Below are 16,486 nucleotides of genomic sequence, written 5' to 3'. Positions count from 1 at the left end.
GGTCCTCATCTGATGTGACTGAAGGTGTGGTGGACAATGGGGCTAGGCCTAGGTCACATGTGCTCCCTTTACGGCGTCCTCTCTCAGGACTCAAAGTACGTGATGTGTTCACCCAGTATTTTGTTTCACCTCATGGTTCTACTACCTGGCAAGATCAGGCTGTATCTATGTTGTGATGTTCTTATGTGTGTGTATATAATTTTTTTGGTTTGGTCTTCTCTGATTTGTGCTGTCTGTTTATATGTGATAAAGTTGACTTACTTATTCGAATGCCTAAAATAATTCAGGCAGAAGGCCAAAGATGCATTTTCAAATGTTTTATAAATGCAAAAAATAACTTACAATACGGTGTACCATATTTTTGTCATATGGCAGATATTGCCCAGGCCATTTAGCCTTTTCTGTGTATAACATTGTCATTTTTTGACACACAAAGAGGTAACAAAAAATTATAAATACCAACAAAAAAAATGTATAAAACAATTAGCTATTTTATAACTGCTGGTAGCTTGACGGAGGTGATGGCGGGAGGCCGTCATCTCTTTGTTGGGGGTTGGGGTTCCCAGCTTGACCATCACCCTGTTGGGGTGGATGATCTTGGCCCTGTGGGAAGATGTGGCCATGTTCCTGCAGCAGTGCACCAAAGAGACCATAAGGATACTGTTGATTATAATCTTGTGGCTGATTGTAGCCACGTCCATCATACCCCCCAATTTGACCATGTCGTCCAAACCCAGGTTGGGGCCAGCCTCCAACACCAGGTCTGTACAAGTGGCCATATTGGGCAGGTTGGTTATAGGCTGCCATTTGGCCCTGTTGTTGCCAAGGTTGGTTTGGGGGGGGAATGGGTGGAGGTGTAGGCACACATGCAGGCGGACACTCAGATCCTAATTGAGCATGCACAGCTGGTTGTCGGACAAGGCGGAGACGGTTACGGGTTGAGAGCTGCCACCTCTCAAGATACTCAAACAACTCATATGGGTCATTGGGGTGTGTGCATGCATCAATTAGGATCTGAATGGATCCGCGCACACGTAGCCTCACCTCATGGGGTAGGGGACGGAGGTACCGGGCCAGGCTTCGGGAATATGCCTCTTCACCCTCATCCTGGGCAGCCCTGGACAGGTAATTTAGGACACCTGTGTCTACATGCCTCCGGGTATCAGAGGCAGTGTTGTCCCTTCTCCGTCTCCCACGGCGGCCTACGGCTGCAGGCTGGGGGGACCCCTCAACACGGCCAGTAGGGCTGCTGCTGTTGCCGTGGTCTTCTAAGTTGCTGGCTGCTGGTGGCTCTGCTGGGTCTGGACCAGGTGCAGAACCTGATGCTGGGCCTGATGCTGGTGGAGCTTGGGGGTTGCAAAAGCTCTGGTCAGAAGATGGGCCAGCCACCTCTTCACATCCCCCATCCGGGTCTACAATGGGCTCAGTATCCGACCCTGTCTCCCTCTCTGTGAGGTTGGACTGAGTTCTGTTAGGAAATGTACAAAAAACCAAATGTAGCTCTGACCCTAAAAAGCATATGTGTCATGTGGTGTGATGTCTGTACTTACGGTCTGAGATCCATACTGGGTGCCAAAAATGCCAAGCGGTCAAAATAGATGTATTTCCGCTTGGTCGGTGCTGCTGCCCCACTCCTGGCCCTCTGCTGTCTTTCCCGCCGGTACTGGTCGCGGATGCTGCGCCAGCGTCTCATCACATCCTCAACTGCAATGTGAATTGAAAAGGGACTGTAACCTTTGTGAATTGTGCCAAGCAATATTCCTAACATTTCACATAGTCACGTGGCCTAGTAGGAGGTGGTTTTTATCTAAATTTTTCTTTAGCAAACAGGGATACCTACATACACAGTCTAGGATTGTAGGGGCTACATTTAAAAAAGCTCAGTTATGGCCTTTAAGCTGATTGGTAAAAATGGCAATTACTTACGAATTTGTTGTTGCTCCTCACGTGGCCGTTGGGCAAAGTCTGGGAACATGTGCACACAGATGCGCCTCCATGCTGCCTCTTTGCAGCCCCGATCAGAATAATGGGCATCCCATTGGTCCCAAAGTTCGGGCCTTTCATGGACCAATACAATTAGGAGTTCCACATTAATGTGGCTAAACATGACGCTGCAGGACTCCGTGGAGGCGTACTTCCTGGATGTCTGGAGCACTTTTTGAGCTAATTTGCATGTCTAAGCTTCCTGATGATGGATTGGCCCATTTCCTGTCACCAGGAAAAGTCTTGCGTATTTCTCGCAAGTCACACGGGTGGTCCGTGTGTAATGCGATTTTTTTGCGCACCCATCGACTTGCATTGGCGTACTACGGTCGTAATATGCTGACAATCGCAGCATGCTGCGATTGGCACGGACCATAGAAAATACGCGAGAAAAATACGGCTGATGGGAACTACCCCATAGAGAATCATTGGTCCGTGCGCAATGCGTTTTTTTAACGCCTCTCACTCGTCCGTATTCCTCTCTAGTGTGACTCCGGCCTTTAGCAGGCGCTTGCAAGCCACCTCCCTGCAGGACTCGGAAGGACCCCACGGCCATCTTGGTGCCGGGGGTCTCCATGGAAACCATCAGGACAACGCGATCGCATCGCATCGAGGGAAGCGCACAGGCCACAGGATTCCCTGCACAATGCTTCTCTATGCTGCTGTCATGACTGACAGCGGCATCAGAGGGGTTAAATGCCTGCGATCGGTGCTAACACCAATCGTGGGCATTGGTCACATACAGTTGACACTCGCATCCGATCGCTGCAGCACTCAGAGTGAGGCTGCACGATAGGTGCGCAGTACTAGTACTGCTGTTTGCGGGAACGCACCTCCCACAGAGCAGTACTAGTACCGGGCATGTCAGGAAGGGGTTAAAGAAACAGTTCAATCATTTTTTTCCTATTACCGGTAATATACTGCTATCACCATATTATATAGCACTGTGCACTTACAATTGTTCATTTAAGTGGCTACAAACTTTGATGGGAGGAGGAGGAGTGCTTCTGTGAGTCATCTTCTAAGACTGGGGTATTATATTGGGAATTGTTGAGGTGTCAAAAGAAACAGAGCATTGGGTTCTTATGCTTGGTTATCTCCCTACTAATCAATAATGTTCATGGACCAACCTACCTTAGTTTCTCTATAACAAACGCCCATTTTTTGTTTTTCGGTTTATGGGGTCAAAGATTGCTCTTGTTGCATTTACTGTATAAACTCTGCTGTGGCAGAAGGTCGAAGCAGCTGTGGGAGAAGCAGCCATGGTCCTCTCACCGCAGAATATACTGGTTCTCCTGCTCGGTACAACCTTTTTCTGCAGCTGGGCAGATGACACCTGTCCAGGTACGTGACACTCACATTCTTAATCCTCCCATACACAATAGACAGCTGTCATTCAGCGGATAGCTAGACTTTCTCTCCTGACTCTTCCAGACACACGAATATGCCTGTGTTCACTATGAGAGACATCTCTGGCGAGTTATTGTACATTGAACAAAAGGATTGGCAGTGCAAAATCAGACTTGTCAGATCCTTCGTTCTCTGACATCATCTGTTGGGGGAGAGTCAGAAGCCCCCATACACATAAGAGTGCTAATGATATCGGTGGATTCACCTAACATAATTTTAATATTTGTGGTATCCTTTATTTTGGTGACAGTCATCATATATTTATTTATTTTACTCAGTTAGTGCCATTAATTCCACATGACTTTAAAGACATTATTGGCACTGTCCCCATTACTGGCCCCCATTGGGGCTCACAATCAGGATTTCCTACCAATATGTATTTGAAATGTGGGCGGAAACAGGGACCCGGAGGAAACCCACACAATCACAGGGAGAACACAGACTCCTTGCAGATGTTGTCCTTGGTGGGATTCAAACCCAGGACTCCAGCATTGCAAGGCAACAGTGCTAACCACTAAGCGAGCGTGCTGCTGTTTAGCACTTGTGCTGTGGTCATGCTGTGGGCATAATTCCAATGAAAGTGTATTATATATGTTATATTTATTTATTTTTATATATATATATATATATATACTAGCTATGAACCCGTTCTATGCCCGGGTGGTGAGCATTTTTATTGGTATATGGTCTCCCATCCTGGTATGTGCTGCCCCCCTCCTATCCTGGTGTGCATGGCACCCCTCATCCCTATCCTGGTATGCATGGTACCCTATTCCTCATCCTGGTATGCATGGACCCCCCCGAATCCGGGTACGCATGGTCCCCTCACCTCCAAATCCTGGTATGCATGGTACCCCCTTATCCCTATCCTGGTATGTATGGTCCCCTCACCCCCCTATCCTGGTATGCATGGCTCCCTCACCCCCCAATCCTGGTATGCATGGTCCTCTCACCCCCCCAATCCTGGTATGCATGGTCCCCTCACCCACCTATCCTGGTATGCATGGTCCTCTCACTTCCATACCCTGGTTTGCATGGTCCTCTCACCCCGCTATCCTGGTATGCATGGTCCTCTCACCCTCCTATCCTTCTTTCGTGGTATGCATGGTCCCCTCACCCTCCTTTCGTGGTATGCATGGTCCCCTCACCCGCCTTTCGTGGTATGCATGGTCCCCTCACCCCCCTTTTGCCCCCTTTCGTGGAATGCATGGTCCCCTCACCCCCCTTTCATGGTATGCATGGTCCCCTCACCCTCCTCTTGTGGTATGCATGGTCCCCTCACCCCCCCTTTCGTGGTATGCATGGTCCCCTCACCCCCCTTTCGTGGTATGCATGGTCCCCTCACCCCCCTTTCGTGGTATGTATGGTCCCCTCACCCCCCTTTCGTGGTATGTATGGTCCCCTCATCCCCCTTTTGTGGCATGCATGGTCCCATCACCCCCTCTTTCGTGGTATGCATGGTCCCCTCACTCCCCTTTCGTGGTATGCATGGTCACCTCATCCTCCTTTCGTGGTATGCATGGTCCCCTCACCCCCCTTTCGTGGTATGCATGGTCCCCTCACCCCCTTTTGTGGTATGCATGGTCCCATCACCCCCCCTTTCGTGGTATGCATGGTCCCCTCACTCCCCTTTCGTGGTATGCATGGTCTCCTCATCCTCCTTTTGTGGTATGCATGGTCCCCTCACCCCCCTTTCGTGGTATGCATGGTCCCCTCACCCTCCTTTCGTGGTATGCATGGTCCCCTCACCCTCCTTTTGTGGTATGCATGGTCCCCTCACCCCCCTTTTTGTGGTATGCATGGTCCCCTCACCCTCCTTTTGTGGTATGCATGGTCCCCTCACCCCCCTTTTGTGATATGCATGGTCCCCTCACCCCCCTTTTGTGGTATGCATGGTCCCCTCACCCTCCTTTTGTGGTATGCATGGTCCCCTCACCCCCCTTTCATGGTATGCATGGTCCCCTCACCCTTCTTTCGTGGTATGCATGGTCCCCTCACCCCCCTTTCGTGGTATGTATGGTCCCCTCACCCCCCTTTCGTGGTATGTATGGTCCCCTCACCCCCTTTCATGGTATGCATGGTCCCATCACCCCCTCTTTCGTGGTATGCATGGTCCCCTCACTCCCCTTTCGTGGTATGCATGGTCCCCTCACCCTCCTTTCGTGGTATGCATGGTCCCCTCACCCCCTTTCGTGGTATGCATGATCCCATCACCCCCCCTTTCATGGTATGCATGGTCCCCTCACTCCCCTTTCATGGTATGCATGGTCTCCTCATCCTCCTTTTGTGGTATGCATGGTCCCCTCACCCCCCTTTTGTGGTATGCATGGTCCCCTCACCCTCCTTTCGTGGTATGCATGGTCCCCTCACTCCTCTTGTGTGGTATGCATGGTCCCCTCACTCCTCTTTCGTGGTATGCATGGTCCCCTCACCCCCCTTTCATGGTATGCATGGTCTCCTCACCCTCCTTTTGTGGTATGCATGGTCCCCTCACCCCCCTTTCGTGGTATGCATGATCCCCTCACCCTTCTTTCATGGTATGCATGGTCCCCTCACCCCCCTTTTGTGGTATGCATGTTCCCCTCACCCCCCATTCATGGTATGCATGGTCCCATCACCCCCCCTTTCGTGGTATGCATGGTCCCCTCACTCCCCTATCGTGGTATGCATGGTCTCGTCATCCTCCTTTCGTGGTATGCATGGTCCCCTCACTCCCCTTTCGTGGTATGCATGGTCCCCTCACCCTCCTTTCGTGGTATGCATGGTCCCCTCACCCCCTTTCGTGGTATGCATGATCTCATCACCCCCCCTTTCGTGGTATGCATGGTCCCCTCACTCCCCTTTCGTGGTATGCATGGTCTCCTCATCCTCCTTTTGTGGTATGCATGGTCTCCTCACCCTCCTTTCGTGGTATGCATGGTCCCCTCACTCCTCTTGCGTGGTATGCATGGTCCCATCACCCCCCCTTTAGTGGTATGCATGGTCCCCTCACTCCCCTTTCGTGGTATGCATGGTCTCCTCATCCTCCTTTCGTGGTATGCATGGTCAACTCACCCCCCTTTCGTGGTATGCATGGTCCCCTCACTCCCTTTCATGGTATGCATGGTCCCCTCACCCTCCTTTCGTGGTATGCATGGTCCCCTCACCCTCCTTTCGTGGTATGCATGGTCCCCTCACCCTCCTTTCGTGGTATGCATGGTCCCCTCACTCCTCTTTCATGGTATGCATGGTCCCCTCACCCCCCTTTCATGGTATGCATGGTCTCCTCACCCCCCTTTCCTGGTATGCATGGTCTCCTCACCCCCCTTTCCTGGTATGCATGGTCCCCTCACTCCTCTTTCATGGCATGCATGGTCCCCTCACCCCCCTTTCATGGTATGCATGGTCTCCTCACCCCCCTTTCCTGGTATGCATGGTCTCCTCACCCCCCTTTCCTGGTATGCATGGTCCCCTCACCCCCCCCTTTCATGGTATGCATGCTACCCCTCACCCCCCCTTTCGTGGTATGCATGGTCCCCTCCCCCCCCTTTCGTGGTATGCATGGTCCCCTCACCCTCCTTTCGTGGTATGCATGGTCCCCTCACCCCCTTTCGTGGTATGCATGATCCCATCACCCCCCCTTTCATGGTATGCATGGTCCCCTCACTCCCCTTTCATGGTATGCATGGTCTCCTCATCCTCCTTTTGTGGTATGCATGGTCCCCTCACCCCCCTTTTGTGGTATGCATGGTCCCCTCACCCTCCTTTCGTGGTATGCATGGTCCCCTCACTCCTCTTGTGTGGTATGCATGGTCCCCTCACTCCCCTTTTGTGGTATACATGATCCCCTCACCCTTCTTTCATGGTATGCATGGTCCCCTCACCCCCCTTTTGTGGTATGCATGTTCCCCTCACCCCCCTTTCATGGTATGCATGCTACCCCTCACCCCCCCTTTCGTGGTATGCATGGTCCCCTCACCCCCCTTTCGTGGTATGCATGGTCCCCTCACCCTCCTTTCGTGGTATGCATGGTCCCCTCACCCCCTTTCGTGGTATGCATGATCCCATCACCCCCCCTTTCATGGTATGCATGGTCCCCTCACTCCCCTTTCATGGTATGCATGGTCTCCTCATCCTCCTTTTGTGGTATGCATGGTCCCCTCACCCCCCTTTTGTGGTATGCATGGTCCCCTCACCCTCCTTTCGTGGTATGCATGGTCCCCTCACTCCTCTTGTGTGGTATGCATGGTCCCCTCACTCCCCTTTCGTGGTATACATGATCCCCTCACCCTTCTTTCATGGTATGCATGGTCCCCTCACCCCCCTTTTGTGGTATGCATGTTCCCCTCACCCCCCTTTCATGGTATGCATGGTCCCATCACCCCCCCTTTCGTGGTATGCATGGTCCCCTCACTCCCCTATCGTGGTATGCATGGTCTCGTCATCCTCCTTTCGTGGTATGCATGGTCCCCTCACCCCCCTTTCGTGGTATGCATGGTCCCCTCACCCCCCTTTTGTGGTATGCATGGTCCCATCACCCCCCCCCTTTAGTGGTATGCATGGTCCCCTCACTCCCCTTTCGTGGTATGCATGGTCTCCTCATCCTCCTTTCGTGGTATGCATGGTCAACTCACCCCCCTTTCGTGGTATGCATGGTCCCCTCACCCCCTTTCATGGTATGCATGGTCCCCTCACCCTCCTTTCGTGGTATGCATGGTCCCCTCACCCTCCTTTCGTGGTATGCATGGTCCCCTCACCCTCCTTTCGTGGTATGCATGGTCCCCTCACCCCCCTTTCATGGTATGCATGGTCTCCTCACCCCCCTTTCCTGGTATGCATGGTCTCCTCACCCCCCTTTCCTGGTATGCATGGTCCCCTCACTCCTCTTTCATGGTATGCATGGTCCCCTCACCCCCCTTTCATGGTATGCATGGTCTCCTCACCCCCCTTTCCTGATATGCATGGTCTCCTCACCCCCCTTTCCTGGTATGCATGGTCCCCTCACCCCCCCCTTTCATGGTATGCATGCTACCCCTCACCCCCCCTTTCGTGGTATGCATGGTCCCCTCACCCCCCTTTCGTGGTATGCATGGTCCCCTCACCCTCCTTTCGTGGTATGCATGGTCCCCTCACCCCCTTTCGTGGTATGCATGATCCCATCACCCCCCCTTTCATGGTATGCATGGTCCCCTCACTCCCCTTTCATGGTATGCATGGTCTCCTCATCCTCCTTTTGTGGTATGCATGGTCCCCTCACCCCCCTTTTGTGGTATGCATGGTCCCCTCACCCTCCTTTCGTGGTATGCATGGTCCCCTCACTCCTCTTGTGTGGTATGCATGGTCCCCTCACTCCTCTTTCGTGGTATGCATGGTCCCCTCACCCCCCTTTCATGGTATGCATGGTCTCCTCACCCTCCTTTTGTGGTATGCATGGTCCCCTCACCCCCCTTTCGTGGTATGCATGATCCCCTCACCCTTCTTTCATGGTATGCATGGTCCCCTCACCCCCCTTTTGTGGTATGCATGTTCCCCTCACCCCCCTTTCATGGTATGCATGGTCCCATCACCCCCCCTTTCGTGGTATGCATGGTCCCCTCACTCCCCTATCGTGGTATGCATGGTCTCGTCATCCTCCTTTCGTGGTATGCATGGTCCCCTCACTCCCCTTTCGTGGTATGCATGGTCCCCTCACCCTCCTTTCGTGGTATGCATGGTCCCCTCACCCCCTTTCGTGGTATGCATGATCTCATCACCCCCCCTTTCGTGGTATGCATGGTCCCCTCACTCCCCTTTCGTGGTATGCATGGTCTCCTCATCCTCCTTTTGTGGTATGCATGGTCTCCTCACCCTCCTTTCGTGGTATGCATGGTCCCCTCACTCCTCTTGCGTGGTATGCATGGTCCCCTCACTCCTCTTTCGTGGTATGCATGGTCCCCTCACCCCCCTTTCATGGTATGCATGGTCTCCTCACCCTCCTTTTGTGGTATGCATGGTCCCCTCACTCCCCTTTCGTGGTATACATGATCCCCTCACCCTTCTTTCATGGTATGCATGGTCCCCTCACCCCCCTTTTGTGGTATGCATGTTCCCCTCACCCCCCTTTCATGGTATGCATGGTCTCATCACCCCCCCTTTGGTATGCATGGTCCCCTCACTCCCCTATCGTGGTATGCATGGTCTCGTCATCCTCCTTTCGTGGTATGCATGGTCCCCTCACCCCCCTTTCGTGGTATGCATGGTCCCCTCACCCCCCTTTTGTGGTATGCATGGTCCCATCACCCCCCCTTTAGTGGTATGCATGGTCCCCTCACTCCCCTTTCGTGGTATGCATGGTCTCCTCATCCTCCTTTTGTGGTATGCATGGTCAACTCACCCCCCTTTCGTGGTATGCATGGTCCCCTCACCCCCTTTCATGGTATGCATGGTCCCCTCACCCTCCTTTCGTGGTATGCATGGTCCCCTCACCCTCCTTTCGTGGTATGCATGGTCCCCTCACTCCTCTTTCATGGTATGCATGGTCCCCTCACCCCCCTTTCATGGTATGCATGGTCTCCTCACCCCCCTTTCCTGGTATGCATGGTCTCCTCACCCCCCTTTCCTGGTATGCATGGTCCCCTCACCCCCCCCTTTCATGGTATGCATGCTACCCCTCACCCCCCCTTTCGTGGTATGCATGGTCCCCTCACCCCCCTTTCGTGGTATGCATTGTCCCCTCACCTTCCTTTCGTGGTATGCATGGTCCCCTCACCCCCCTTTCGTGGTATGCATGGTCCCCTCACCCCCCTTTCATGGTATGCATGGTCCCCTCACCCCCCTTTCATGGTATGCATGATCCCCTCACTCCCCTTTCGTGATATGCATGGTCTCCTCCCACCCCTATCCTGGTATGCATGCTATCCCTCACCCCCCCAATACTGGTATGCATGGTCCCCTCACCCCCTCTTTCCTGGTATGCATGCTACCCCTCACCCCCCAATCCTGGTATGCGTGGTCTTCTCACCCCCTATCCTGGTATGCATGCTACCCCTCACCCCCCAATACTGGTATGCATGGTCCCCTCACCCCCCTTTCCTGGTATGCATGGTCCTCTCACCCCCTTTCCTGGTATGCATGGTCCCCTCACCCCCCTTTCCTGGTATGCATGGTCCTCTCACCCCCTTTCCTGGTATGCATGGTCCCCTCACCCCTATTAAACTGCACATATACAAAAAAAAAACATTTATACTCACCCTTCTTTCCTGTGCTCCAGCGTTGTTACGTTCTGCTGGAGGCCGGGGGAGGAGTCTGGCGCCGTGTCTTCAGTAAAATGGTGCCGGATCGCGCCATGCGCATGTGCGATTCCGGCAGCAATCCTGCCCTTGTCTCCGGCCGAAGAGAAGCGCCGCGGCAACGCTCCTCCCGGTCAGGTAAGTATGTATGTATGGCGCCCGAGATTGCGGTATGTAAGCATACTGCCATCTCCGGGCGCCATACACATCCCTCACCGTTGGCTGCCTCGTTCTGTCTGGAGCCAGACTGCGCAGGCGCGTCGCGCTTGCGCAGTCTATAAAGGCTTTGGATAGAGTGATGCTTAGCACGTTATATTATAGATATATACTGTATATTATGCTTTCATTGGAGTTATGCCCACAGTACGACTCCTCACGGTGAACCTTTTTGACCTATGAGCACTTTTCCTCCCTTCTTTGTCAGATACGCATGGCTAATGCATTGAAAAATCTTTTTAAAAATCTGGTTCAGAAACTCCAGATTCCTCTACAGTATCTACTGAGACCTCACAATCTTACCTCAATCAACAGATCACCTGTCCCACTTGGAGCAGAGAAGGTGGGTTCCCAAGGACAGTCATGCTGCTTAGTTCATCAGGTGATCTTGACATAATGTATCCACCAAGCCTTACTCCATCTTTTCAAGTATTGTCCCTAATATGCAAGGTTCTGTTACTAACCTGGTTCTAGTGTTCTGGTCTGTCTCTCACAGCCTAACGGCTCTCTAGGTGATTTCTGTAGGCTCCTTTCTTAACTACTCTGCTACCCCATCAGAGCAGTAGCTGCCAATCCTAAAAGGGAATCTGTCACCCCCTTGGACGTACCTAAGACTGGTTTCACATTAGCGTTTTTGCACGCAGCGCATCATGCGCTATCGGTCGTATGCGCCATGCGCCCCTATGTTTAACATGGCGGGCGCAAGCACGCGTTCATCAGTGTTTTCGTGCGCATGCGCTTTTTCCAGGTGTGCGCTAGACGCTACATGTTGCATTTTTTGTTCCGCCCGACCTCGTTAAAAAAGTGCATGCAATCGCATGCGCGCAGAATGCGCCAAAAAACACATTACAGTCTATGGTAGCGCAGGCGTGCGCTTGGTCATGCGCACTCCAGTGCTTTTGGGCGCATGTGATTTTTGAGTAAACAATGTCTAGACACTGGTTTAAACCACCTCCTACACAAAGCAACATTGTTTGGGGGGTTGTGTACATTAGAAGGTGTTTTCACTAGCAGAACAATACTCTACAGACAGCCTGCAAGAGACCAGACAGCCTGTAAGGCCTCTTTCAGACATCCGGTGTCAGGGGTCCGGCGGCCTGCGGCGAATAGCCGGGCCGCCGGATCCGGCCTGCAGCGGTGACACCGGATGTACATGCGGCCCCTGATGCGGCTTGGAGGACATTTAAAGGAGCCGCAGCACCGGGGGTCGAGAGAGCCAGCCGGAGAGAGATCGGGAGGCGAGAGAGCAGCCAGAGAGACAGCGGGGGACAAGAGAGCAGCCAAAGAGACAGCGGGGGACGAGAGAGCAGCCGAAGAGAGAGCGGGGGACGAGAGAGCAGCCGAAGAGAGAGCGGGGGACGAGAGAGCAGCCAGAGAGACAGCGGGGGACGAGAGAGCAGCCAGAGAGACAGAGGGGGACGAGAGAGCCAGCCAAAGAAAGGTATGGAGCGTATGGAGAGAGAGAGAGAAGGGGAGGGGGAGAGAGAGAGATGCGCGCCGGGCACTTGTGGGGTTAAAACTCATAGTGCCCGGGCATGCGCAGTTGAAAAAGCCGGTCCGGCGCTGCAAAAAAACCTTGCAGCCAACGTTTTTTGCAGACGCCGGACGGCGCATGTTTGCCGTATCCGGCAAAACCCGGAGGTGCCGCATGTCCATCCGGCATGATGCGGCGATCATTACATTCTATGTGTAAAAACCGGATCCAATTCCGGATCCGGTTTACACAAATTTCGCCGCATCATGCCGGATTTAAAAAAACGGATGTGTGAAAGTAGCCTAACAGACCAGAGCCATTATTTGGATCAAAGCTGCAGCATCAAGAATGTGAGTATTCTAAAATCTAAGGTCTGCCTGTCTTTTCAAATGTATTATGTACTAATGCCTTTTATTTTTTTTATTGTAGCATGTCTTCTGGGGATGAATATCGGCCGTCCCGTGGTGAACTGGCCCAAGTAGAGTGTGATGTGAGTATGTTCCTGCCCTACAAGTATCTGCTTCAACATGTACACATGTTTAAAATTATTTTTTGTTCTTTTTCAGACGTCATCGGACACGTTTTCAGAGTCCGAAAGTGCAGGAGCAGCCAAGTCAAGTGCCGGCGGTGAGACGGACGGGCTGTAAGTATAGACTAACTGTGAATGTCCTTCTTTTTTCTTTTCTTTTTTTTCCCCCTGGCTGTTTTTCCATCATGTTTTTAATCTTAAATCTTTCTTCTTTTCTGTATTTTTTTCTTTTTCATTTACAAATATTTCCAAGAATCTAATTTTGTTTTTGTTTTTCTAGGTTCCACAACGGGATGAAGACATCTTTCTGGACAATGACGCCCTGATTCGCCTGGTCCAGTAGCGTGTCCCGTTGTGGGACAGCCGTGATCCACAGCACGCGAACTCGTTGGTGACTCACCAGCTGTGGAATGAGGTGGCCGCAGCGCTGATGGATGGCTGGGACAACGCATGTCAAAGGGTCCGCAAGGATTTTCCTAAGTATTTCAATGATTTGTGCTGCCGCATTGACTGTTGGCCATGTTCACACAGGTGTGTGTCATGCTAGATATATTCTAGCATGATACACAATTGTGTTACATTGGCCAACAGTGAGTGCATTGTCTATTGTATTGCTGTGTGATGCCGCATTGACTGTTGGCCATGTTGACACAGGTGTGTTTCATGCTAGATATATTCTAGCATGATACACAATTGTGTTAGATTGGCCAACAATGAGTGCATTGTCTATTGTATTGCTGCGTGATGCCGCATTGACACGTGGCCATGTTAACACAGGTGTGTGTCATGATAGAGATTTTGCCATCGGTGCAATTTTTTTTTCTTTGTTTTTCCCACAGTGAACAAAGTCAGAACCCGTTGGCGCTCGATGAAGGACCGCTTCAACAGGGATGTTCGTGATGAGGACTAGGTTCGCAGTGGTTCAGCGGCAAGGACCAGAACTAAATACCATTATCATCAGGAGTTAGCTTTCCTAAGACCGGTCCTTGCCACCAGAGCATAAGTATTTTGGTGTATTGTATTGTTTTTTAATCAGTGCTTTTCTATTCCACAGCAGTTGGCGCTTGTAAATGCATGATACTAATGTTTTTTATTTGCTTTTCACAGCACCCTGCAACCTGTCCCTGGAGTGGTCCTTCATCAAGCTGCCTCGGACCCGCCCCAGCCATCCAACAGCCAGGAAGCATCTTGCAGGTCAGCAACATATACAACTGGAGACCAGGAAGCTGGTCTTTCAGGTCTTCCCCTGTCCCAGGTCTCTGCCACTGGTTTTGCGGGCAATTCCCACCAGCGGCATAGGGCCTCGGACAGGAAAGTCATGCCTGAGTTCCTTCACTTGAGCTCGGCCTTTCAGAATGCCATCAAGGGGCTGGCAGACAGAGTGGAAAGCGGTTTTCCCTCATGGAATGCGGTTTTAACCATATGGACCACCGCTTCCACTCTGTCGACAGTTGCCTTGACCGTCTGGAAGCCGACCTCAACAGACCAGCGCACCATCATTTTAGCAAAATTGAACGGGCCATGGCGGAACACCTTAGTCCAGATCTCCAGATGACTGTGATGCAGGCCTGCAACAATGTTTTCATGCAGGCTATGCAGCAGAGTCAGTACGGGCAGCAGTCAGTGGTGGCATTTCCATCTGTGCCACCACTGACTCGCTTCACGTCACTACTGACTTCTGCTACATACCACTGCACGGCCACCTGCATTCCAAGCCAAGCCGGACACCACTACACCACCGTAAGTCCGAGTGCTGCTGGATACTCCACCGCCACCACCATGGCAAGCGCTGCTCCTGTCTGGACCACCACCGCCACCACCACGTCTGCTTGGAGCACCGCCACCACTCTGCCTGCTAGGAGCACCGCCACTGCTCATCCTCCTAGGAGAACCGACACCGCTCCGCCTGATAGGAGAACCGACACCGCTCCGCCTGATAGAACCGCCACCGCTCCACCTGATAGGAGAATCGCTACCGCTCCTCCTGATTGGAGCACCGCTACCGCTCCTCCTGATTGGAGAACCGCCACCGCTCCTCCTGATAGGAGCACCGCCACCGCTCCTCCTGATTGGAGCACCGCCACCGCTCCTCCTGATAGGAGAATCGCTACCGCTCCTCCTGATTGGAGCACCGCTACCGCTCCTCCTGATTGGAGAACCGCCACCGCTCCTCCTGATAGGAGCACCGCCACCGCTCCTCCTGATTGGAGAACCGCCACCGCTCCTCCTGATAGGAACACCATCACCGCTCCTCCTGATCGGAGCACTGCCACCGCTCCTCATGATAGGAGAACCGCCACCGCTCATCCTCCTAGGAGAACTACCTCCGCTCCTCCTGATAGGAGCACCACCACTGCTCCCCCTGCTAGGAGCACCACCACCGCTCCTCCTGCTCTGAGCACCACCACCGCCACTGATACTCCTGCTTTGAGCACCACCATCACCACCGCTCCTCCTGCCTGGACCAGCACTGCCACCGCCACCACCGAGCATCAGCAGCAGAGGGGTGACCTGCATTCTATATTTGTAAAAACCATTCCCAGGTCCACCAGCTCCAGGCGTTCACCCACCACAAGGAGGTCCACAACTAGCAGGCACTCCAGGCAGGACCCACAAGGCAACAGGAAACAAAAAAAAGAAGGACTCTTACCCTCCCTCCACCATCACCCCCCAGTGTGTCTCAACCTGCCTCCAGTTCCATCCCTGAGCTCCCTTCCCCCACTACTTTCGTCGCCCCTTCCCCTAGAACCCCATTCCCCCCTTTGAGCTATTCCTCATCTCTCCACACCCCAAAATTGCCTCCATCTTCTCCAAAAAGTCGGTCCAAATAAAATGTTTTTTTTTTTTTTTAGAAATAAATGTGAATTTATGGTATACCATAACAATGTTTGATCAATGTGTCTTTCGCCGGCTACACACACTTCGCCGTACACACACTGTGCCATACAATATGTGTATTTGCCACCACATAGCTCCATTACCTGTCACATGTTTCTTGTGTCATTCATGGAGATCTGTGTAGTCAAAAAAACACAACTATATGACTTGTATTTTCACAACCACTCTCTTCAGTCTGCTAATATTGCACAGACTGAATAGAGGATGGTGTTGAGTGCAAGGCATATCTATTGTTACCTTGCCATGTATCATAAAGAGTGAATTAATGATGGTGTGTTTTGATCATCATCACTTCAATCTTTGTGACACAAGGCTAGAGGATTCTAGATATACTTTGTAATTAACCACATCATCTATTCAGCCTGTGGCAAATAGACTGAAGAGATGATGGAGAAAATACACGTCATATGTACAATACCCTGGCCTCGTATCATAACTATTTATCACACCTGGGCAGGAGAATACACAAATGAGTTAACGTGCAGCGTCATTTCAGTCTGCATTATCTATTGCCCGCAGACTGTAGCGATGCTGTGGTTTAACCTATATGTGTATTCACCTGCCCAGGTATGATAACACCACCATGAAACCCAGCCCGGGGATTGTATAAGTTGTATAAACTTTATCATCTCTCAAGTCTGCGTTCATACTGTTGTCACAGTGGAGATCATACAACTAATATTTTGAAAGTGAAGGATAAAATTGCTAAAAAAAAGCAATATTTGTAAC

The 16,486-nt window shown here is 51.9% G+C and overlaps 1 protein-coding gene across 1 annotated transcript in view; it reads left to right on the top strand.

Annotated features, from left to right (window-relative positions):
* The first annotated feature begins 3,191 nt into the window (after positions 1-3,191).
* Positions 3,192-16,486, top strand: part of LOC141046672 (ficolin-1-B-like) — a 121,036-nt gene continuing 107,741 nt past the window's right edge. Inside the window, exon 1 of the mRNA XM_073541248.1 lies at positions 3,192-3,327. Within this exon, the coding sequence (XP_073397349.1) occupies positions 3,246-3,327 (82 nt within the window). The 5' untranslated portion in view covers positions 3,192-3,245. The remainder of the gene's footprint in view (positions 3,328-16,486) is intronic.

This window comes from Dendrobates tinctorius, unplaced genomic scaffold (assembly GCF_039654945.1).
Source record: "Dendrobates tinctorius isolate UK_male_01 unplaced genomic scaffold, ASM3965494v1 ptg000120l, whole genome shotgun sequence".
Classification (NCBI taxonomy): domain Eukaryota; kingdom Metazoa; phylum Chordata; class Amphibia; order Anura; family Dendrobatidae; genus Dendrobates; species Dendrobates tinctorius.
The sequence above is the reverse complement of the archived record's forward strand: the minus strand, read 5'-3'. Positions and strand labels throughout refer to the sequence as shown.